The following is a 24,803-nucleotide window of genomic DNA, read 5'->3' on the forward strand; positions in this document are numbered from 1 at the left end:
GAGTTTGAGAAGTCAGGCAGAAGGGACTATTTGTGATTGCGCAGTCTGGTTTCCTGCTTTGCTCAAGTCAGGACTGCATAAAGCAAGCCCAGTAAGTCCTCTGTGACAGGCATATCAATAGGGCAAGAAACTTCTAGATAAGTGGGATTTGGACTAGATGTTAGGAAGAGCCTTTCTCAGATGAGGGTGGTGCAGAGCCACATTCCCAAGGGAGCTGTGGAATTTCCACTGCTGCAGGTCCCTAAGCAGGGATCGGACCAGCCTTGTCAGTGGTGATGAAGGTACTGCTGGCACAGTACAGGGGTGACCTCTCCAGGGTCCTTTGTACCCTGTGCGCTATGATATCAGCTCGTCTATTTTTGAAAGAGGTTGGCTCTTCGGGTGAAATGGTAGAGAATTCATCACAACTCTTGCCATATCATTCTCTTGATGAATTACGTTTGCTATTAACAATAAACATGAGCCTTGCCTTGACTCATAGCCTCCAGATCTCATTCTGACTTTGCTGGATTGAAAGAGCCCCTCCTTTCAAAAATGTTCTTACTGAGAGGTGAGAGATTTATCAATCAGGGCCAAGTCTTCTCTGTCATTCTCGTGTATACAGAAGATCTCAACCATTTTTCTTCTGTGGCCGGATTTTCAGCAACAGCTAACTATCAGTGGCCACAGTATTAACAGGCTAAATACAGCTGAGTACCAAGAGCACTTTCACAGGGTGGCCCCATGTGAATCCCCTGTAGACGTGCTTATTAGTGCAACAGAGACTGAGCTACTCGAGTCTCTCACTATATCCATATTCTCTGTAGACCTCAGACCCTCTTGGAGCTATGTTCTGATCCCTGCCACTTCTGAAGTGTGGCAACCAGACTTTGTGGCTTTTGTGATGCCGGTGTTTGCTGCACTGGGTACAAATGTGACAGAGCATTTCTGCTTCTGCTCCCTATTGCTCCATGCATGCACCCATGGGCTTGGGCTCTCCTAGCTGCCATTCTGTGGAGAAAGCTCCTGTTCAGCTGTATCTCTCTCATGGTTCCCAATTCCCAGAGTCACTGCTTTCTGGGGAAAAAAAAGTGCCCAGTCTTCAAGTAATACAGGCTGCACAATTTATCCCCAGAGGTTTGATCTGGCTGCGTTAAAATGAAACTTGTTTCTATGAATTCAGTTTCCATGTCAGTTCAGTTTAATCTCTTCACCAGACCTGCTGCGATCATTAATTACTAGTGCATTAGTTTTTGTACCCTTGGCAAACTTAGATTTGCTTCCAGGCCACTGATATCTTTATTGGTGTCTGGATTGCAGTAGCTGTGAGAGTCCGGAGAGAGAGGACATGGGATTTCATTTTACTGGGGAGATAGAAAAGTTGATTTGTTGCTGGGGTGGGAAATAAATTACAATGCAAATAGCAAGAGGTGTATTTGGAGGCGAGGGGTGTGTGTGGGAAGTGATGTATTCACCCAGATCCTTTTTACCCAACACTTTAGGTCAGCGGGGGATGAAGGAGTCTTCAAACCTTGTCCTAGCTGTATGACAGCTGTAATCTTGTATTTACATTTAGTGTTGAGTATGCCCTTGCAGTATGCGGGAGAAATAAGCAGGTTTGGTTAAATAAGATGCAATCTGGATGCATGTAACTTCAGAGGCATCCTGAGGGCAGGATTAATGTCCCAGCACTCCTGTTCTGCAGAGCTTGACGGCAGTGGGAGTACCAGGTTTTGTCAGTCACTGCATTTCCTGTGAGCTCTCCAAGCTGCAAGGAGCCTTCGCTGAGTGACGGAGCAATGGGCTGCCCCTTTGAAGCATTGCTCTTCCGACCCAGCAGGATTTGAGATACGTCCTGGCTCAGGCTGCAAATGCTGGGCTTCTTATAGATTTGGAGGCTGGATGAAGGGACAAGCAAAGTTTGGGGTCAGGGAACTTTCCAAGGCCTCTTTAGGTCTGGCAGAATCCATATGTGCAGATAGAGAGCTTTATGGGTCTGGAGGGAGCTTGCTATTTCTCCTTGACAGCTTCTCTTCCTTCCTCCCCTCTTGGCCTATGCCAGGGCAACACACGTGCATTAAGGAGGCTGATGTCTCACATCTCCGAGCCTTGACTTGCTGTGGAGCAGACAGTCCCACAGCCCTGCTGGAGGAACGCGATAGGGGTTTCGTTCTCTCTCCCTTCTTTTTATCATTCTCAATCACATAATCGGGCTGTTTTGCCTCAGCCAAGATCTAATCAGGAAGGATGTGTTTGACTTTCAGCAAAGTCAGCTTGATGGAAACTTTAAATTGAAAGGCTTTTCCTGACACGCTTTAAAGTGGTTGGAATCAGTGTCTGGCTGCATGGTTACAATGTGAGGAGGTTTCACGGCTTGAGCAGCTTTCCTTCCTCCCAGGGAGGGGGGAAAAGCATGGGCAGCCCCTTAGACCTCCTGAAACCCAGGGGTTTGGAGGCCCTGGGCCTGAAACTGTACTGTGGGGTCACGCTCCCCTCTCTGCCCAGACCACGTCACCTTCAGGCAGGTGAGATGTAAAGCCAGACACAACCAGGTTCAAAGTCTGTGGGAACTGGGCTTGCACTTGCACTATTGAAACTGCAGGCCAAAATGGGCTACAGGCTGTCATCAGATAGGATTCAAAGAGAATGTTGGGGCTGGCTGACCTCTCCTAGGGAGGGGAAGGTTGTAGGAGTTGTCTTGTTCATGAAAGTGCCGCTACCCTGAGGTCTGAGGACTAGGTCTCTGCTTCAGACAGAAGAGGGCATGGTGTGTGCGTATTCAGTCTCAGGCTCACAACTGGGGTTGTTCTGTGGTGGCTATTTCACCTATTTCAGCCTCAAGCTCCTGCTCTGCATTAAAAGCACAAGGGATGTGGTCTTTTCCTCTTTCTTGCACACTGTGAATGCAGATGTAAACCTGGGATGAAATCTCAAGTCCATGCTCTCCCTCCCTTCCAGTTCCTTGCAGTTCCTGTAGCTTAGGGCTATTAGATGGGTGGCCATGGGTGAAAAAGTCCCTGAGGGGGCGGATGGAGAGAGTTGCTGGATGTTGGGAGAAGCCCAGTGAGGAAGAGGAGGCAGAGGGAGGAAGGAAGGGAGGCAGCTGTTTGTCCTGTCTTTTAAATTCAGCAGCTATAATACAGGCAAGAAGATACTTGAGTTCTCTTTCCATATGTTTAGGTGGGTGCTTCTCAGCGTGGAGCAGCTGGTTGGCTGTGTCTCCCTTGCTCAGGAAGAGAGGGCTCTTAGCTCTGCCTTGCACAAGGTTATCTGCAAGTAGAGTACCAATCCTTTCATCGCTCCTTGATTGGAGACCCTTCAGTGAGGCCTCCTCCCTCCATTGCCTTAACGACTGAAGTGCTGTGTGGGAGCTGCCACTGGGCAGGTGTTTGCAGGCCCTTTCCCTTGGACTCCTGCCACTAATGAAGCCACAACTGAAGCACATCGCTGCCAGGGCAGCAGGTTTTCCATGCCCTGATCCCATTGGGGAGGGCAATGGCAGAATAGCTGATGAACAGGACTGTTGGGGTGGGGTGGTAACAGCAGCTTTGAGATGAGCCCATGTTGAACAAGCCCCAGGTCTTGCTCTGACATGTGGGACAGGCACTGACCTGTCTGCAGGGAGGTCTCTCTTCATATGTGGGAACAGTTTCAGATGCCCCCTGCTACTGCTCCTTTTCAGTCTTCGTTTCGGGGAGATGACTTTATTAGCAAGGCATAGGCAGCAGAATCGACCCTAGATGGTGTACTTTCCTGCTGTTCCCAACAGGTGCTTCCAGAACCCAGGAGACAAAGTCTATTCAGCCCTGCAGGAGACTTCTTGAAGAGACAATGCATCATGGCATTTTCATTCCTAGAAAGCCACAGTTGCCTTCAGTGAAGCAAAGCTTTCTTGTGTTCCCCTGCCTCCACCTGGTATAGGCAACAAGTCACTGAGGAGAAATAAAACCTTCTGTTAAGTAGAAATCCTCTCTTAAAAAGGAAAAAATATATATGAACATATAAAATCCGAGTAGAATTATTTCTTTTTCCAGGCTCCAGTTGGTTTTGTTGTGTCGGTGCTGCTTGTGGCCTGGTTTTTGCAGCAGTGGTTTCATTCTGCAATGTGCATAACTGCTTACCTGCCACTTGCTTTAAGACACAGACAAGCCCAACTTCTACCCAGGCTAGAGCTGTTTTTAAAGACACCAGGTAGGCTAATGTATACTCCTCGTGATGAGTTGCAAATTTTGTTGTAATTGAATCTTTGAAGCCAAAAAAGGGGGTGAGGGGCCCATTAAATAAATTATTTTAATATAGCAGTCAGATGATGCAGGCTCTTCTGTGTTTATTAAAAGGCCTAGTCAGCTCAGAGCTGTGTGAGAAAAGCCCAGAAAGCCAGCCAGTTTTTGTACTCCGCTGCTGTTTTAGGGCCAGATCTCTCTCCCGGAACAGCATATTTTTAAGTGGCCATGTGAATTCTTATTAGGCATCCAAACATAGATATAAAACCATGCATTGTAAACAGAATTACCCTGCACATAAAATGAGCAAAATACTGTAAGGTCTTTTCTTTATCAGGTTACTCAGGCATTTTTTTTAAAAAAAGTCCACCCACGCAGAGAGACTGGGGAATGCCAAAGCTGCATGAATTTTAATTATGCTAGACATGCAACAAGGGGCTACCTTGTAAAGAATAAAGTTAATAAAACATGGATATGGGCTTAATTCTGCTTAATAAGCAGCCCTGGCAATGCACATTTTAGATGTAATTTACACAGCGTGGAAATTGGGTACAATTCTTAAGAGGTGTCTGCATACAGACTTTCAAACCCAACAGTGCCTTCCTATTGGAAGAGATTTGTTGCTATGCTGCTGTAAAATGGTGAATTAGGCCATTCATAATTATTGGCCAGAGATGGGCGTCTTTCTGTTCCCCATTCAACTACAGCAATACGCATATACATTTTAAAGTGGTATTAAATTTAAATCTCTTCCTTAACTTTCATGCATGCATTTTCAGTAGCTATGCAGATAAAACAGAAAAAGACCTTCATACACTTCTATCTGTAGTTAGCTCTGTGTGTACAGGATTAGTAAAGCAGAGATATGCCTAATGACTGAATCTACAGAACATAGCCCATGGCTTTTGAAGGCTCTATGAAAAATAAACAGGATATTCTGTTAGCAACCCTGCGGGGATTATTGCACTTCACTAAGGAAAGATGCCAATAACCTCCGTTTTGACCTAGATAGATCGTTCTGTTTAGGAAGGTAAGGGAATGCAATTCTAGATCTCTTCTCTGTTCAAGCCACCAAAGCCCTGAAATTCAGCCAGGCCTTCATTTTAAACCTCAGCACTGAGGACAGAAGAGTTTATTTATCAAGTGAACAAAACCTCAGAAATGACAGTGTCTTGAAATGTTTATATTGGCCTCCTTCCATAGCAAGTGCCTAATGCATAGGCTCCTGTATGCTTAGGGTGGGGATATTTAATAAGCATTGTGAGTCTGATTCTCCAAGAGCCATGGGGAGTCTGACCCTCTGCCTGCTCCTGTGTGCAGGATGGGGCCTTTATCCACAAACTGCAGGAGGAGCATTGGCTTATCTCTCCAGCGAGATCAAAACACTTACTTGTTCATTTTATGAATCGGTGCTATTCTCTCGTTCCCTCTTCATAGTGCGCACTGTGCAGCTTTCCAGACTGGGACTGGAGGTGAGGAGGGAGCCCAGGGGAAAAGAGGCAGGGGAGAAAAATTGCCTTAATAATTACATAATACAGAGATTATTTTATTATATTAAATTAAATAGAGATAGATAAATATGTAAAAATAATTATGTGCCTTGAGGAAAAATGCCATATTGGCCCAGTTTGGTCAAACAATTCAGCTTCCATTGGTGGCAATGAGGAATGCGGCCCCTGGATTCAGCAGGGGCTAGTTGGTATGGAACAGCATAGGCTGCACCACCCTCAAAGAGGAGTAGCTGATAGAGATGAAAATGGGAGATGTTTTGAGCCCTGTTTAGCCAAAGGAAGTTGAAGGAGAGAACTTCCACTGGCAGAGACCAAAGCACATGGAGGCTTTTCTGTTTCACTTGGCAGCCCACCAAAGATAACGTTTCACCTGCAAGAATGACAGTGCAGGAGCATGCTGAGGTTGGCCTTCAATTCTCCAGCTCAAGACCGCTCTGGGCTTGCTTGGTGTTTATAAAAGCATGGGCTCTTCGGAAAATTTTGTGAAGTTGGGGTATGATCCAGAGTGGTGCAGAGCAGATGCGCATGCCAGTAATGTCACCAGAAGTTCATGGCACTGTGCCCATGTTCAGAACCAAACCCCATGGACTCCTTGGCCATCTATAAATGCAGACCTGCATGTTAGCAAATGCAACATTATATTCAGTTTCACAAGCTCTGCTTTAATTTAATTCCATCACTGCAGAAGCAGAGAGACCTGGGAGAAGCATTTCTTCTTAGACTTGCAGCAGCTCTCTTTTCAGATCCACAAATCATCAGGAAAAAAAACATACTGTAACCAACTTTATCACTGATTAGGATCATTTTTAAGTGTAGAATTGCTGCTCCTAGTTTACAGCTACACAAGAAAACAAATTAGTCACATGTCAAAATAACTGAAACTTATCTAATATGGGGGGGATAAAACAGCATTCTTTCACCAGAGATTTGAAGACTACAGGCAAAAAAGTATCTTTATATATAGATGGAAAACCTCTTCCTTGGAAAGATATCAGATTTGCTCACATCCTTTGAAGATGAAGCTTTGGATAATTCACTGGCAGTTCAGACAGTGATTCTCTGATTGCAAACAGCTTTCTTTAGGCCATGCCTGTACCTTGTACTGCAACATTCTTTGATGTCAAGTGAAATAATCCGGCAGAGAAAATTAAATATGAAGCATTTTAGTTACAGGAAAGGGAATAAAAATCTTTATTGATTGGGACAGTGAAATCTGCTCAAAAAAGTTGGCAGCAGTTAAAAACAGATCAACAGCCAAACATTTATATCTCCCAAATGGTTTTGAATATCTTCCTCCCTTCTTCTCTCCTGGAGAACCTGATTCCACCTCATTTTGGCATGCACAGGGATTAAGAGTGAAAATCAGGAAGTAAAGACAGAGTTTAGTTAATCTTGGACATAGTGGGTGGTTGTTTCAGTTGCCTTTTTCCCCCAATACATTAAAATAGTTTAAAGCTGAAGTTCTTGCAACAAAGTAGTTATAAACATTATTTTACTGAAGCTGATAATTCCCAGGGGGTGTCACCAACTGGTTTAAGTGCCCTCTTCGGCTGGGTAGATGCTTCACCCCTACACCTTCAGGACTGGATTAGTCTTGTCCTGCCCCTGGTACTCGCCAAAGTGTAGCGGGGGCAGCTCTCCTCTTCCCAGCCGAGATCCCGTCTCCCTCCACCCTGACCGCTGTATGCTCCCCCAAGGACCTTGCTCATCGCCTCCTGCGTATAGACTCGTTAGCTGTTACTTGAACCTGAAATCTGGAGAGCACCATTCTTGTGGCAGCAAGAGCAGTTACTTATCTGGATAACCAGAGATGTATTTCTGCACCTTACGTTTTGTTCGGTGCAGTTTTGTGGCTGGAGATACGAGGGAGCCCGCCCCGCTCCTGCGGGTTGGCCCGAGCAGAGCACTGCTGGTAAACTGGTGGTCTGCCTTGGGACCGCTCGAACCGGAGGCGGCCTGGGAGCGCCCACGGCTGCAGTCGGCTTGCACGCTTCCCAGGCGAGGCACCGACACCCCCCGGCAGCGCAGCCCTTGGGGTGCCGGGGGCTGTCGCCCTGTCTCTGCTTGCACGGAGAAGCAGGGAAAGCCATGGAGATGCTCAGCTGCTGAGCCTGGATGCTCGGGCACCAACAGCAATGGCCGAGGAGGTGGCCGGGGTGGCTGCACAAGTCGCAGGCGGCTCCTCGGAGGGGACGGGCGGGGCCGCGGCTCCGGGGAAACCCGGCTCCCCGCGGGGGCGGCGGGCCGGCCCGGGGGCTGCCCGGGGGCTGCCCGGGCGGAGGGGCAGGGCCGCCGCGGAGCTGCAGTTGCCTCTCTCTGCCTGCGCGATTTTTCTCATCCAAACCTCGATCACGTAGGATTGCGTAGAGGAGGGCGAGCGGGAGCAGCTGCAATTCTCCCGGAGCCCAGCTCCCGGCCGGCACCGACCCGACCCGCCCGGCCGCCGCGGGCCTGCGGGGCTCCCCGCCGCCTTGGCAGCAGCCCCGCGCGGCGTGGGCGTCCGGGGGGGCTTCCCCGGCCCCTCCCTCCCCTCTCCTCCCCCCGCCTCGCCGCCACCCCGCCACCCCCCCCAGCTCCCGGGCCGGGCCGGGCCGGAGGATGCGGGCGGGCAGCGGGCGCGGCTCGGCTCCTCCTCGCCCCGCCGCCGTCGGGCGGCACCGCGGAGCATCCTGAGCCCCGCACGGAGCAGCAGCAGCGGCAGCCGCACCCCCCCGCCCTCCACCTCCTCCCCGCCTTGCATCGCTCCTCCCGCCGCCGTCCCCGCCGCGGCAGCCGGGCCCGGGGCCGCCCCGGTGCCGAGCGCTCCGCGGCCTCCCGCCGGGCCGGACGATGTGGGTTGCTGCCGTCGGGGAGAGCCGCTGCCGGGGCAGAGGCGGCGAGCAGGGCTGGGGGAGCTGCGCCAGCCATGGCGTTGTGAGCCCGGGGCGCCGAGCTGCGGCGATGTGAGCCCGCACCCGCGGCCGGGGCGCCTCTTTTTTTTTTTTTTTTTTTAAAATTTAATTTTATTGTATCGCCTCTTTTTTGTTTGTTTGCTGGCCTGGTGCTTTTTCCCGTGGCTGCTTTTTCCTTCCCCTCCCGCCCTCTCTGCGAGCGGAGTGGGGAGGGGGGGAAAAGAGGAAGAGGAGGAGTGCAAACAGAAATGCAGCGCGGCTCGCCCTGAGCCCGGCCGCGGGAGCGGAGCGGAGCCGCGGGACGCGTCCATGTGCGCGCAGTGCCGCGCCGCGCCTCGGAGCCACCGCGCTGGGCCCGGGGCTGGCCGCGGGCCGGGGGGGCTCTGACTCATCCCACGGCCCCTCGCCGGAGGGCGGCCGGCGGGAGGAAGCGCCGCCGCCTGCGCCCGGGCGGAGCGGAGCGGCACCGCGCCGCAGGGACCCGCCGATCCTCCGCGCCCCCCCACTTTGGACTCAGCTGCTGCCGGCGGACCTTCGCAAAGCGGGACAGCCGCCTCCCGGATTTACAAGGCGCGGGGACGCTGCCAGCCCGGCCGGGGGTCTCGCCGACGGCCGCCCGCGCCGGGGTTTGCGCTCCCCGGGGACAGACCCATGGGCGGCGGGGTCCAGCGGCCAGCCATGGTTGTTAGCCCGGGCGCCCTGCTCCGCCTGGCCGGCTGAGCCCTCCCCGGCGCCGGGACTCGGGGCTGCAGCGCGTTAAGCGGGGTGTCCCCGTCCCCGCGGGGCGCGGCGGCGGCTCGGCCCCAGCGCGCCCGGGCGGCGCCCCCCGGAGCGGCGCGGAGCGGAGCGGCGCGGGGGGCCCATGAGCGGCGATGGCAGCGGCTATCGCCAGCTCGTTGATCCGGCAGAAGCGGCAGGCGAGGGAGTCCAACAGCGACCGGGTGTCCGCCTCCAAGCGCCGCTCCAGCCCCAGCAAGGACGGGCGCTCCCTCTGCGAGAGGCACGTCCTGGGGGTCTTCAGCAAAGTGCGCTTCTGCAGCGGCAGGAAAAGGCCGGTGAGGAGGAGACCGGGTGAGTACGGCGGGCCGGGGCCGTGGGCACCCGCTCCGCGGGGTGGGGCAGCCGCCGACCCGCCGGGATGGCTGCTGCGGGTGGCCGGCCGGCCCCGGGGCTCTCCCGGCACCGCCGGTGCTGTCTGGGGACAGGCTCGCTCCGCGCTCAACTTTCGCCCGGGTCCTGGCGGGTCTCCTTCCCCGGGCCGGTGGGGCGGGTGGGCACAGACCAGCCGCCAGCATCCCTCCGCCGCTGTCCGAAGCGTGAGCAAAGTGGGTTCAAGCCGCAGGAGAGACCCTGCGGCTTAATCCGTGCTAGCTTAACCCAGAATTGTATTTTTCCACCTCCCTGTAGGGGGGAAAAATACTTTTTAAACAGTCTCCTCTTATTTTCTGCATAGTGACAAGGAAATCGATAAACTGAGGATCAATTAGAATTGTGGTCATTTGATAACTAGATCCATCAAGTGCTACTTCTCGAGCAGAGTTGCATAGGGCATTTCATTAGCTCAGAAGGCTTTCCAGATGGCAGCTGCACGACTGTTGCACCTAACAGTGAGCTTGCAAGGACCTCGAAATGCATTTTAGGGTAGTCTTTTTTTCCTTTCTTTCCTTTACCTTTTTGCGTGCGTGTGTGTGTGCTCAGTCTTGGTTCCTTGTGGAAAACTTCAGCCCTAGTGTACGTGTTGCTCACGTTTCCACGATGAATTCCCACCACCCACAGTTTCAGTCCTGAGCGGTGCTTTGTGCTTTCAGCTGTCCTTGGTAGGCATGAGAACTCAGTACCGGGCAAGAGTAGGCCCTCCATGATTTCTTAGTGGAATTATTATTTACTTATTTCTTTATTTTTTCACTGCTATAGATCACCACTAAGGTAAGAAAACAGCGATTGGTTTGAGAAGCTGCTGTGAACATGTACTTTTCTCAGGTGTCCATTATCAGGGTTAAGAAAGAGTGATGCTCGTTTACTCAGCTCTTCGGGATGTACCATCAACCTCTGTAATCCTCCCATGTTTTCCATACACATTAATATTTTGTTTGTTGATTAGTCTCTTCATGAAGCCCCTCTCCGCATCTGAAGTGTGTCAGTCGTGACTGTACAGCAAGGGGTCAGAGCTAGCTGAGGGCTGCTTTTCTGATCTGTGGATTGAGGTATGTGACCTGTACGAAAGTGAGGAATAAAAAGAAATGGGGGGAAAGCCTCTCACCATAGAAGGCCACTTACTGTTGTCAACAAAGGGAAAAGGATACTTACTCTGGATTGCTGTCAGCACCCAATTCATAGGCTGGGGGGCAGGGACTATATTTAGCTAGCAAAATGCTTCAAGACTTGCAATGTATGGGTTAGGCTGTGAAAACCAGACTCCTTAACAGTCTGTTTTAAAGCAGTTACCAAAAGAGGATGCAAAATACCTGAAATATAGCATGGCTTGAAATACTCAAAGGGAAAAAAGTTGCCTTTTCTTTTTGTCCTCAAGTTATGATGAGCAGTAGCTTGCTGGACTATCCTATATATTAGTTAACCCGTGAGCCCAGACCAAAAGATGGCTCTCGCCCCAAAAGTGTGGTCATTTTGTCTCAGGAATCACTCTTTGTAAGATCAACAGTGGGACCTGGGAGTCTCACTGGTGAAATCTTTTCCCATTCCTCTTTCCTCCTCATCTTCATCTGCTATTGAATGAGGTCCCCCAAGGACTAAAAGGGGTGGGAAGTCTAGACCTATGACCTAGATTTCAAGATGCTTCATCACATTAAAGTTTGAGTGACTTTTACAGCAGGGTGTGGTTGGCGAGTCTTTATTGGTCCTACCACAGCGCTCCCAGCTGCACAGGTCCAATTCTGCTTCCTTTGGACTTACTAAATGCCTGTGAAGAATTGATGAATTCGAAGAAATCCCTCAACTTGCATGGACTTTCATGCTGAGGAAAGGTGTTCAATAACTTACAGACCAGAGTGGTTTAAGGAAGACTTTTTATTGACTTAGAAGAAGGATCAATGCTACTCAGTGCTGTAAAAATAGACCTGTTCAGTCTTTAGAGCTGTCAGTCAATTGCTCGTAAGCAGTACTGTATTCTTTTTATAAAATTAAAGTAGAGGAATTAAGTTGCTTTAAAAAAAATTCAAGTGACCTTTCCTAGGCTATGGATTGCGTCTGCTTTAGTTCCCTATATCAATCTTTTAAACAGAGATTTGTTTCAGTGGTACATCCTATTCCTGGACTGAGGTGTGCTGCTCATACTGCTCGGTTTGCTGCTACTTGGATTGTTTATTCAGGGAATGTATTGTGCCCAGATAACTTATTCATTGCAGAGTCGCTCTTCTGCATAGAAAATGACATGCAAATGAATTGAAACTGGTTTAAAGAAACGTGCATACATTGTGCAGTGACCCACAACCCCAGTGATTATGTGTACTTAATGATATGCTGGCTCAGTAGTTTGGAAGTCAGCGAAAAGAACGTGAGAAACATCCATGTTCAAAAGGGGTACAATCCCATTTGGAAATGGTACAGCGCTAGGGGAACTATCTTTACCTTTTTAAACATGACCTCATTTTGTGGCTATGGGGAGTAACTGTCAAAATACTTCACATTTACAGAGTGATTTTCATCTGTAGTACACAGCAAGCTCTACCAAATAGAGAGGATTCTTCCCATTTTACAGAAGGCGAGACCAAGGCATGGAGCAGTTACCTGACACAGACACCTAATTCCCGATGCTCTTCCAGCATGCCGCACGCTTTGGGCCCCCCGCTGCCAGTGAGGTTTCAGTGCTGCAATGGTGGAGCTGTGGCAGCTTGCACCATTACAGAAATATAACTCTGATGGTGGTTCATGTTCCCTTTGCTCTTTGCTTTTGTAAAAGTAACTGTGTGAGCTTACATCAGTTAAGTGTTTTTTAATATGCAACTCAAATGGTGCTGTAACTAAAATACTTCGTAAAGACATGCGTGAGCAGAGTTGCATTTTGCACTGGTTGGCACCTTGTGCTTCATTTCGCACCTTGTGCGAAGGGAGAGTGAAATACTCCTGCTCTTGTATGGGAAGGGAGAATTTGCACCCAGTAGAAGTTCAGGCTCACTTGGCGGTGGGCATGAGTAGTCGCAGGTTTTGGCAAGCTATGGGGAATCAGGTCTGTGCAGGGACATCTTGTATAATCAAAACTATCAGCTCCTAGGGAAAACAGACTGCAGAAACATCTCATTTGTTGGTTGCAGTAAACATCATGTTGTAAAATGAGCACTTGTTTCATCTGCCTTTTTGATGGGCAAAGGCAGCTCTCTCGCATGGAAGCTCTGTGCTCTTTTATATCTCTTGCATGTGTTTGGCTCTAAGATATGATTTATCAGGTTAAGGCAGGCCAAATAAGGATGCTGAGTGCTGTGGACTAAGCTGAAAATTTGGACCCCATTATTGTGGGGCTTAATCCCATTATCGTGAATTAATACAGGTCATTGGCCACAATTGTGCAGGTGCCAAGCAAAATATGTGTATGTTGAACAGCACCTGTACAATTATATGTGTAAAATACAGCTAGAAAAGATTAAATTATATATTTTGCTCTGACCATAGTAACTCGATAGAGGACTCAAAAGAAATTGCTGTATGGCATGGCTTTTTGGTGCAGGTTCAAGAGATGGATCCTTAATCAGAGAATGATAGATCCAAGAGGTGAATGCAGAAGACTAGACAAAGCAGTTCTCTCTACAGGACTTCTCTGCCAACAAATGGTTGAATCAAGTAGTTGCATCCCCTTTGCGGCTGAATTAAAGCATCCAGGCACATCCCTTGTGCAGCTGTTTTGTAACAGGCTGGAAGCCTTGGGCTGGTGGGTCCAGCTTGTTTGTGAAAGCCGCAGCCATTGCTTCACTGACCGTCTTCTCAGGCAGAGCTCTCCCCAGAGAGCTGGGGTGGAGTTGGCCTTCCATCATACCATGGCCACTGAATGGCTAAGCTGAGGAGTTTGGGAGCCTTGCACGAAGGAAGATAGGCTGGAGCATCATGCACAGTATCTGGGGGAGTTGTTGGGAATTTTATCAGAGTGAAGCCTACTGACAGGGTGTTATTACTTGGGGAAATCATATTTGAATTCAGGCAGCTTTGGGTCAGGCGGTACCAGTTACTGTGTAGCATTGTCTCCATCCCTTCAGGCATTGCTTCTGTAGATGAGTTTCCAGCTCAGAATGCAGAGCTCAGTCTCAAACAGGTTTTTTATCCCAGGAAAATAAAAAAATTCTGAGTTGTTTTTTTTTTTCTTTTTTTTCCCCCTTGTCTGATACATATTTTGTGCTCCTCCAGGGAAAGGATGCTTTTCCTTAAGGAGATCTAAAGGCTTCTTCCAAAGTGAAGGAAATGGCTCACACATAGAAAAAAAAGCAGTAACTTAAAACACGTTTTCCCTTTGCGGTATTTCTTGTTTTGAATAATAAATGGAGATTTGGAATTTAAAATATACGTATGTAGATATTTTTGCAGCAGTGTAAGTAAAATATAAGAACAACTTTGGTTGAAGGACACAGAAGGGCTTTGTTCATTTGGAGATTCATTTAAAACATTTGAGAAGTCTGTCATCTCTGCAAGCTGTTAAATTCCCCGAGTTAAATCCTGAAGTCCTTTCTTATTTCATGCAGGGTGAAAATGATGATTGAAGCTCATGGAAAAAAACATCTTTTTAGGTCCCCATTAAATTTGTTGTAGTCCTTGCCTGCTTTTATGGAGTGGTTCATCTCAGAACAGCTGTAACATCTGCCTAACCTGTGGAATTTGGCCCCTCCATTGCTACACTGTCCTGATGCCGGCTGCATTATCTCGGCACATAGTTGCTGTCTGCAGTAGAATTCAGGCTGGATCCCAACACTTTTCCATAGCGTGTGTATGCGCATCTGGGTATGCGCCCAGCCAAGGCGGGGGTCCATCACATTCTTCTGCCCGCTTCTCTGCAGAATTTGGTGCTGTGCCCCATCTCTAAAGATTGGCTGGAGGGAATGGAAATGGCTGGAAATCCTGGCATCGCCCGGCCAGCAAGAGCTCTTAGAAGTGCTAGCTGAGATGAGGGCACGTATGCCAAGTGGCAAGCCAAACATGAGCCTAGGTAACATCAAGGGGAAGGGGCACAGCCTTGAGGGCATGTGTCCTCCTCGTTTGGGGCAGCCTGTTGTCGCTGAGGTCTGCCATTGGTGCTGTAAGCTCTTTCTGCACCCGCTGATGCTAATGAATGCCACAATAATCAGGAGGGGGGGAAAGGCTCCCTCCTGCTCATGACAGCTTGGCAGATGGGTTTCATTTTATCAAATTGATCCCCGGGGGTGGTATCGCACACATTCGTGACTTGCAGATGTGGTGACTGTCACGGTGTGTGTCTGTGCTCAGTTACTAGGGGGTGGTCAGATAGCAATCCTGAGCTCTCTGGCTCTAAAATCTGGGGAAGAACTGCAGGTTCCTGGCTTACTCCAGACCATGGAAAACTCAGCGGCCAGCCCGCTTTGCAAGCCAGTTTGCGGGTGAGCATGTCAGTTAGTAAGCCACTTCGTACTAGTTCTGGACTGGATACAGTTGATGCCAAGAAAATCCATGGAAGTCATCCAAGCTCCTGGAGGGATGGATATCTTCTCTCCCCATGGCCTCAGGGGTAGCTGTGCTTGTGGGAGCAGTGAAAATCGTTAGCTAGCAGAGGAGGTGCACCATTAGAGCAATACAAATGATTGATTCCTCTGTCACCAGCCAAATGGAAAAGTCAGGGCGAAAAGAGTTTCACGAGTGATTATTTTCCCTCCCCATAAAATAAAAGTTCCATATAAATCAGTTTATTATTGACTGATATAACTGGGTTTTTTGGGGGAAAAAAAGGTGCAATTTCATTTGGAGGATTTTTGTATGTGTATTTTTCTTTAACTTTCAGGTGTACTTCTAAATGAAATGTTGTTTTGAAATAAAAAAAAACAAAAGCTTGAGTTCCAAAAATACCAAAATTAAGACAAGATTTTCTTCCTTCCTTCCTTTGCTGAATTCAGCATGAATTTAGAATATTTCAGTAGACAAGATAGTGCATATTTTAACAGGTCTCTTTTACAAAAAAAATTCAGCAGCTTGACTTGGGCAGTGTGGAGAGCAGAGCTGCCACGGGAGCTGAAGAGATTGTAAGAATCTCACTCCTGTGAGAGACAAACATGATGATGAGTCTCACTATGTTGAGGAGCGAGTGCAAACTCACTTGGGCTTATCTTCCTTCTTTCCCCTCCCCAGATGGGCACACCATGACTGCCAGATAGCACAGTGGCCAGGTAGGCGTTTGTTCCATCCCTCTGGCATTCGTTCCATTTGATCCATCCCTCTGAACAGTCATGTGTGCATTATTTCTGGGAGTTTCCTACTCCCGCACAGTTGAAGCCAAGCTGTGATTTATTATTATTAAAATCAAAGCAAGAATTTTAACAAGCGAAACATGTAAGAGATTGACATCCCTTTCATATTTGCAAGGTGACCAAGAGAGCAGTTCAGGGAAAGCAGCTCCAGAGAACTAACCTTCAAATACAGATACATTTCCGTATGCTCTGTGTTCCTGTGTTCTGTCTTAGCATCATTGCATGGCTCCATTACTGTTGTGCCTTAATCTTGGAAGGCTCTTGTGAAGTGACCTGTACCAAAATCATCTACTCTGTACCTGAGTTGCACACACTGCAGTCTATCAGGGAGTGGTACCTTTATACTCTGTTCTCCTGTTTAATACATGGTTCATCTCTATCCCCTAGCTAACACAATATTCTTCATATTAATACGTTATCCTTTCCAAGCATAAAGCAAACTACTGCATCTATTGTTTTACCTTTGCCCTGTTCTGACATGTAGCAGAATCCTGAAATAACTTGGCCTTTCCAGAGGCTGGTTTTACTTTGCATCTCTATTAAAAGCTGTAGTAGAGCCACAGACACACTTTGTGCCCCTCACCCCCTGAACACCGCTAGTGAGGACTCCTGGAATAAATTATTTTTAAAGGGGGGGGTTGTGCTTTGAGGGGAGTCAACATGGACACTGAATTTTTGCAGCATGGTAGCAGGGCTGTAGGGCTACAGCTTCCTGACAGTGCTGTCTCTGAAAATAGCAGTTACGACACATTTTTAAAATGATAAACCAGAAGGCAGCTTTCTAGAGAGCTGTGGAACACGACTGTGGTATTCACTGTTCAGGCAGACCACTCTGGCTTTTCCAACCCCCACGCTGCAGCATAGACAAATATCTGCGTGCTTGTTCCAGGTACTGAATTGGGGCTTTCTGAAGCCCTGATGGAGCTTACATGGCTGCTGAGAAAATTCAGCTGGATGCGCCCTGAAACCTGTCAACACCTCTGCTGTCCCGTGCTCATTCCAGCATGTCCTGGCTAAAGGTGGCAGAGGAGCAAAGCCACAGGCTTGGAGGCAGGGTGATGGCACAGGGCAGCCAACTCCAGAGAGCCCTTAGTGTCCTCAGGGATGAGCTGCTGGCAGGTTCCTGGTGTGAGGGCTGGGACGATGGGGAAGGCTGGCTCCATGCAGCGCCTCTGGGCATTTCTGCTCCTTGCGCTTTCCCCATGGAGTGGTCTGGGCTGCCAGATGGGGGTTAATGCTGGAAACAGCATCATCCACTGAATAGGGCTTCGCAGATCTGTTCCTGCATCTGCTCTGTGGCTTTGGGTTTGTCCCTTCCCCCCGATATCATGGGGAGATGACTGCAGTGCTGTGTCTGGGGTCACTCTAAGGAGATGCCGTACAGGGTTGTGCTGCTCCTGGCAGAGCTCTAAGTTTGGAGGAGTGTCAAGCTCTTGGCTTAGGTCAGGACAAGGGGCGGGAGCAATAGCAGCTCCTCTGTCTTCTCAGCAGTGTGTGCTTCTGTTGTACCTGAACTTGTACGTGGGAGGAAGGGGGGGTTTGTCCAAGGGACACCTCCTTCAGAGTCTGCCTTGCATCACTGCCCCCTTCTCCTTCAGCGTTACTGAGCATAAGGATGAACTCTGTTTTGGGTCGTCCTTGGCACCATCATGTTCCCAATGAGAAAGCCTCAGCTGGGGGCCTGTGGCACTTCTCTGGCCAGAAGGTGGGCAGCCGTGGTGAAAGGACGGGTGCAGTTATGCTGCTGTCTGCCCACGCTCCCCGTCTTTCTTCCTGGGGCCTTTTCAGTGCAATAGTTCATGTTTGGAGTGCTTGGCTCCATTGATAGATGTCAGAAAGGGGAGATGGGAGGTGGCTGGTTGCCTCCAAAGGCAGGGGGCTGCATTTGAGGATGAAGATCCAGGGCTAGATACAGCTGTTATGGTGATGGAGAGCAGAGAGCTTCTCCCTCATCACACAGCAGCATCCCTGGAGCGTGCTGTGCAGAGCTCTCTCCCCGTGGCACTCCTGTCTCACTCCCTCCAGCAGTGTGCTCTGTTAAGGGGATATGTTACATCCAGTGAACAGCTACATGTTGTGAACTGGCAAAATATCCACAGAGAGGCAATATAATTCTGTTACTTGTTCCACTTTCCCAGCTGAAAGCTGATTGCGGTCACAATAAAGGTAAAAAACCCCTGAAATGTTCCTTTCTTGAAATATTTAAGCATTTTGGATTGAAATGAAGGAATAAAAGAGCCAGGTCTTGGGGTTAATAGAACATGCTCACTTAATTGATATTTATCTAGAACAGCATAGTTTGCAGTCCCCTCCCCTTGCTGGCCGCACAGACAGTTTCTTTGCTTAGCAGTTGCCACCCATATTGCCCAAACTGTGAAATAAATAAGTTTCCTTCATTCCCCAAAGCAGAACTGTTTGCAAAAGGTCAAGCAGGATGGGACTGCTGCAAGTGAAGCCAAGAGCCAGTCCACATCTTCCAGAAAATTGAAAACCATGGAGAAATTAGCAAAAAGACACAGCCTCCAGGGACACAGGCTTCCAGGCACCAGCTTGGGGTTGGGAAGCACACGGTGGTTGCTGAAGGATGCTCCCTGGGGACTTGGGAGCTGCTGGGCTGCAGGAGATGCAGGGATCACACATTGGCAGGCGAGGGTCTTGGACCGTCCACCCGCTCCCGAGCCGGTGCTTTCCCTGGCACAGCTGCTGTAACCGGATCCAGGTCTGCATTGCTGGCTGCCTGCGCCCTCCGCCTCAGTTATCAACCTGCAGCCGTTCGTGCGGGCATCCTCTCGTGACCAACATCACTCTTTTGTGGGGATTTTCTGTGACGGTGGCTAAAAGGGCCGGCAGAGCCTTCGGTATAACTACCAGTGCTCTGCTGGCTTTTTATAGTTTGGTTTTATGCTCTTCAGTGCAGGGTCTATCTGCTGGCTAGCACACGGCATGGTTATTTAAAAATTTATAAACATTTGTTTTGGCTTTTACTTTATTTTCTTCTGTGCTACTCCTACCTTCTCCGCTTCCTTAAGCATTGCTTCTACTATTTTTCTTTCTGTTTCATCAAAAACACAGCTCTACTTTCTATGAAATAAATTTTAGTTTTTAGAGCTAGAGCCTGATAGTGGCTCCTGAATGATTAGAAACCACCAGGTGAAGTTTGAGAGCTCCTTCGCCTTGAGCCCTCAGGCAGTGAGTGGCTCCTGGGTGGCTGGAGAAGCAGGAGCCGTGTTCGGAGACCTGTTGAAGAGGCAGATTTTCTGTTTTCACTCCATCTGCACTGTGTCATCCTGAGCACACACATCCCTGGGGAGAGAGCTCGCTGTTTACAGCTCTCTCCCAAGACAGCAACAGGGCAGCCGGTGAACCTGCCGGTCTCGCTGGAGTCCTTGGGGCCATCCGACATTGGGAACGAGGTGTTTTAGTGAGATACAAACCAGGAAACACCGTCCTTATTTAAAACAGAGCTTTAGATGGAATGAGGCAGATGATGGCTTTCTGACACTGCAAGTGTTTTCATTAGGTTGAAGGAAACCTCTGTCTCAGATGGAAAATTAAAGTCATTCTGCAGGTAAAAAAAGGTGTATTTTCACAAAGCAAAAGGAAATAAGAAAGAACTTTGAGTCACATGGCGGGTTTTGGCCATTTTTAGCATGATCTTGCTCTTTGAAGTGTAATGTTTCAAACCAGAGTGGCACAAGCAGCACATTTTCTTTGTGTAAGATTTGTCAAAATTTAGTAACATTATAATTTTGGGTCAAAAAATGCTTGCAAGCTGCTACAGGAAGGCTTAAGCTGCATTAGTGCAATAAGGAAAAAACCTCTTATAATACAACCCGACTGATTCAAGCTTTAATTTTTCCACATCACAGGCTCATTACCTGTTAAATAAAGAAGTCTCACACCTCTCATCCCTTTGGAAAAATGCTGAGGGAGTGCATGAGGAAGACTAGCAAAAGGGGACATTATTGCCTGGTGTTATTGAAATGCTCGGAGAGTGACACTGGGACCCAAATTTTACCCTGAGTTACCATCCAGTGATTACCCAGGGCTCTTCTGTGGGCTGGTGTTGGACCAGGTACCCTCCCCAAGACCGATAGCATCTTAAGTGATTCATTTCTGCTCAGTGCTTGTTGATAGCATGTTCTGTCCACTTTCTATTTTAATGAATTTACTTCTCTAGGTGTGCGGAGCAGGGTGGAAGAATGATGTAGTCCTTTCTGTAGTGTGTTTTGTTTGTGTGAGGGACTTCTCGGCATTTCTGCAGTATTTCAGGCCTGTTGGATTGATGGGGGGAAGCGGAGAGATTTAGTGTCTGAGAATAGCACAAATCACAGCGCCGTGGCAGGCGTGAACAGCAGGGATGGCGTCTGCTCTGCTCATATGAAGACTGTTAGTGATCTGGTGCCTTGCGTGGGGCACTTCAAGGTGAGGGAGCTGGGCACTCTGTTGTGGAGCCCTTCAACAAACTTGGGGTGCAGAAATGTGATAATGTCACCAAGTCATGGTCTCCTATACGTAAGGCTGAAGGGACCCCCAAGGTTGAGTAGTCCAACCACAGTCCTGCACTGACACCAGACATACATTCCCCAGACAGGTGTTTGTTAACCTGTGTTTTACATCCTCCCATGGAGTAAATTCTAGGTAGAAAGAGTTTCCTAATATCCAAACCTATGTAGGAAATCAGGAAGAAATCTGCTTAATTGACAGTGGAGAAGTTTTATGTTGCACATTGGAGTCAGCAAAACAAAACACAGCCTTTCTAACTGTACAAGCAGCAAAGTGCTGCCACAAGATTACCCAGGATTTCTGACCCATCAAACAACTCCTTAGGACACATTTGGGTGACACGTGGCCCTGTAGGAAACCCTCTCCCCATCCATCCCTGATTATAGGGTAAGAGGTGCTGTAGGCATGGGGGAGAGGGCAGAGCTGGTTTTCTGTTTGTCCCTCCTGCCATCTCCAGGCAGCAAAGCCCAGCAAGCAGCATCTCCAGGCATCATCCTCCAAGCCTGCCTTCCCATCTCCCTTGTGGATAGCATAGCTGTGACCCCTTCTTTGCTGGTATGAGCTTTGGGCTCAATCATCCGTCAACCCAAAAGCTCTGCAGGGCAAGGGTACCCATTTGCTAAATCTCCGTGCAGCACTCGAGCTCTCAGCGCTGGTGTGGGGAAGGTGTGGATTTTACTCCTGATGTTGCCCCTTTGTGGGCACCCGCTCAGGAGCTGGTGCAGCCCATGGGAGCCAGGGAGAAGCCCCCATGACAGGGCACACGCTCAGTTGGTTCATGCAGTCACATTTGAACCCAAATGAAATGCGCTCTGTGATTGTGGGCTCACACATAATATTTATGCTATCCTCTGTTTCGCTCTGGGTGAATATGCTGTAATTTTGGCTAATTACACAATATGTCAGGAATAATTGCAGGGTGTTCCTCAAAATAAATAATATATCTTGCGTGCTCTGCTATCCATACTTATAAGCATGTTTTAACCTTCAGTAGCCAAGGCATTGACTGTGCTGGAAAATGACAGCTTAGGAGCTGTAGCTACAAGTTCTTTTCCATTAAAGTTCTCATTTTTTTTAATTCCCTTACTTGAAAAAGCTCACCCTGCATAAATTCTGGAACATCTTCCTTTATGCTTTCTGTTCCTGTCAGGCTTTGGTTTTCTCCTCATCAGAGCTCAAGTCAATATAGGTGTAGAAGACATTTCCCTTGCTCTTTAAAGGGAAATGTTTTCAAATTTTGACTGCTGGTAAAACACACTGGATCAACAGAGCAACACAAACCGTGTCCTGGGGGAGGCAAAGACAAACCCAGGAGTGTAGCTGTATGAAGAATTGATTTTTTAGTTCTCTGGTCAAATAAAAGAAGGTTGTGGTGGGGAGGGGATTCAGATCAAGGTGATATTTCATTCTACTTAAAATGAAAGTTTGGCTTTCATCTCCAACTCTTTTAACATCTTTTTTTTTTCATTAAATTTCCAAACAAAACATTGTCTCAAAAGAAAAAATCAAAACTTTTACCCTTTTCAGATCTTTTTTTTTCCCCGTTAATGAGATAGAGTTTGTGTACAGCTTCAGCTGCTCTTACTGTGAAATTTTTTTGACAATTAAAATATTGAGCTGGACAATTTCACCCAGAGGTAGTCAGCAATTCTGTGCCAAAACAACTGGTGGCATTTAGGCCATCAGTCCTCTTCCACTTGCCATCCCATTGCTTTCACCTGCAGTGGTCTTTGGGGGCCTCTTTTGGCCCCAGAGTGCTGGAGATGGCTGTCTCATCCTTAGCTTGTGGGCAAGGACTGCTCAGAGTGAGTAGCTCATGTATCATGTACATTAGTTTGGCATTTACCTTCTAGGAAAAGCCATCCGAGACTTTGGACCTGTTTGTCCTTTGGACTTTAGCTGGCTGTCACATGGGGTCAGGAGCTTGGAGAGCAAATGAGCTGCAGGGTGACTTCTCTAAGTCCTAACATCCATAGGCTCCTAGGAAAAGGGTGGTCTGGGAGAGACACGTAGCAGTGGTGCCATGTTGCACCCCCCATTTTCAGTGCTGTATATGGTTCCTTTCTCTGCCCCTTACCTCGGACTTGTATTAACATCTGTGTAAAGCTGATTCTCTGGATATGGGAGGGCCTGCATAAACGCCAGTGCCGTGCAACCACATCCTTTCCACCAATTCTACAAGTGAGAAATAGACTTCCCTGGAGGGACTCATCATTGTAAGAGCAAAGCAGGCGTAATACAGAGCTTTGCACATGTCTGCTCCTTAGTAGAGGGGTGCAGGCAGGCAGCTGTGCTCAGTGCTGGAGGGCTAATTACTATTCCTCCTTGCAGGCATCAGCACAGGAAAGGAAATCACTTCTCTGGATGCTCTTTTTGCCTACAAGGTGCCATTCTGCTCTAGTGACTCACTGACGGTGACAGGAGGCGATTGCTTTGATGGGTGCTGTCATTGGCTGGAGCCCATCATCCCTCTGAGTTAGGGAAATGTCATTTTCAGAAGCTTGTCCTTCAAATGCAGAGGCCATTCCTCTCGGCACAGCCTGTTATTTCATGTAATGCATCCTGGAAACACCATTTGTCTCTCTGTAGTTATTAGACCTGGGTGGAGATTCGCACTTGAGATGAATAAATACATGAGTGTGCGTGCAGCCCTATTGTCCTAGAGTCATTTTCTTCTCAAAATAAATTCCCTGTAATTGGAGGGTGACACTAACCCTGTAATCATGTTGAACTGGAGCTGGGCATGGCCTTCATTCTGCATCATCGGGAAAGGAGTTGGGATCAACTGTTTCGTGCCCCCAGAGTCACAGACCTTGGGAATAAATTCCTTAGCATCAGTCAGTCAGTCTGTTTACATCTCTCCATCCTACTCACAGGCTGGGTGATGTGCCCATGTGTTAAGCTGAATGGCTGCATCTAAACTGAAGGGGTTCATGGCAGCTTTGCAAGGTCGGGCTGGATGCCTGGCTTTGCTGCGGAGCCCCTCCTGTTGCTTGGGCAGCCAGGATTGCCCCCTGTGATGTGACCTCTGTGCAGGCAGCCCGAGGAGGTGCCCAAATGCTCCTTGCATCCTTCGGCTCTGCAGCACACGTATTAGTTTCCCCTCTCCCTGCCTGTTCCTCGGGATGCTACAGGCCACATAGCCCAGTCCCTCAGCCACCTGCTTGTGGGCTTCCTCCAGGCAGAGCATGTCCTTCTGCTCCAAACAATTTTGCCGAGCTTAGCCATGGAGGCTGTGGAAAACATTTTGTGGGGCTGGGAAGTGTCCTCCCTGCCTCTGCCTGTGTGCTTTTCTGTACTCAGTGATTCGCGTGGGAGCTGAAAATGCTCAGCACTTTGCAGCAGGATTTCCTACCTCTGCACCTGAGTGACACAGCTGAAGTGTCCTCCAGGATCCCTGTGTGTGGCTCAGGAGGCTTCGACCTGCTTCGTGCATGACTCACTGCAGGTGCAGTCACAGACACCCATGCGCAGCATCTGCTAAAGGCTCACGCTCCGCCGTGGTCACAGCTGGGAAGAGCTGGGCAAGGTGTTCAGCTGGGGGAAATGCACCCCTGGTCTCAAAGGGCAGGAGCTCCTGTCGCAGCTGCAAGTGCTGTTATTCCTGAGCTTCCCAGTTTGGGTGGATTCAGTGAATCATCGTAGTGAGTTGAGCTATTAAACTTATGCCAACAGTGATGCATTTAATTGAAGACAGCCACTTACTTCATCTTAACTCCAAACACCCTGGAGAACTTAGCAGCTCCTGGATGGGAAAAAAACCCAACATTTTTCTCCTTCAGCTTTTCATCAGCTTTCTCCCTGAGTTCTGTGCTGATGCCTGTCACCACAGTAATCTGCATGGAGCTCACTGATGCATTTTCGTGCAGAGTTAATACAAGCCTTCATTAATACTGTACTTCTGAAGGAGGGATTTCGGTGCCCTTCTCTGTCTGCATGTGTTTGCAGTATTTGGCTTATCGAGTATTCTGGAACCCATCCTTTTCAGGGGAGGGGAACTGCAGTTTCTGCAGTAGCACTTTAAATGTGGAGTTAATCTAAGTAAATTAGGAGCAGTTTATGCTCTGACTTGAATGTTGGTTTTGGTGCGTTAGGGATTTGAGTGCTGGTTGGGTGAGTCATAAATCAACCTCCCATTATGACAGCCGCAGCCTGAATGGGGGAAAATAAGAATAATGGAATGTGTAAATTCCAGGCTAAAATGTTTAATTGCAATAAACAAATGTTTAAAGAACATTTAGGTGAAATATGCTCCTGAGATGTATTACTGGTCCCATGTTT

At 48.6% G+C, this 24,803-nt stretch overlaps 1 protein-coding gene across 3 annotated transcripts in view; it reads left to right on the forward strand.

Annotated features, from left to right (window-relative positions):
- Nucleotides 1–24,803, forward strand: part of FGF12 (fibroblast growth factor 12) — a 232,964-nt gene that overhangs the window by 119,133 nt on the left and 89,028 nt on the right. Inside the window, exon 1 of one of the 3 annotated variants that reach the window (XM_072868041.1) lies at nt 9,477–9,675. The exons of the other annotated variants lie outside the window; for them this stretch is intronic. Coding sequence (XP_072724142.1) covers nt 9,477–9,675 — 199 coding nt within the window. Of the gene's footprint in view, nt 1–9,476; nt 9,676–24,803 lie in introns of those variants that run through there. 3 annotated transcript variants of the gene reach the window in all.

This window comes from Ciconia boyciana, chromosome 7 (genome assembly GCF_034638445.1).
Source record: "Ciconia boyciana chromosome 7, ASM3463844v1, whole genome shotgun sequence".
Taxonomy (NCBI): domain Eukaryota; kingdom Metazoa; phylum Chordata; class Aves; order Ciconiiformes; family Ciconiidae; genus Ciconia; species Ciconia boyciana.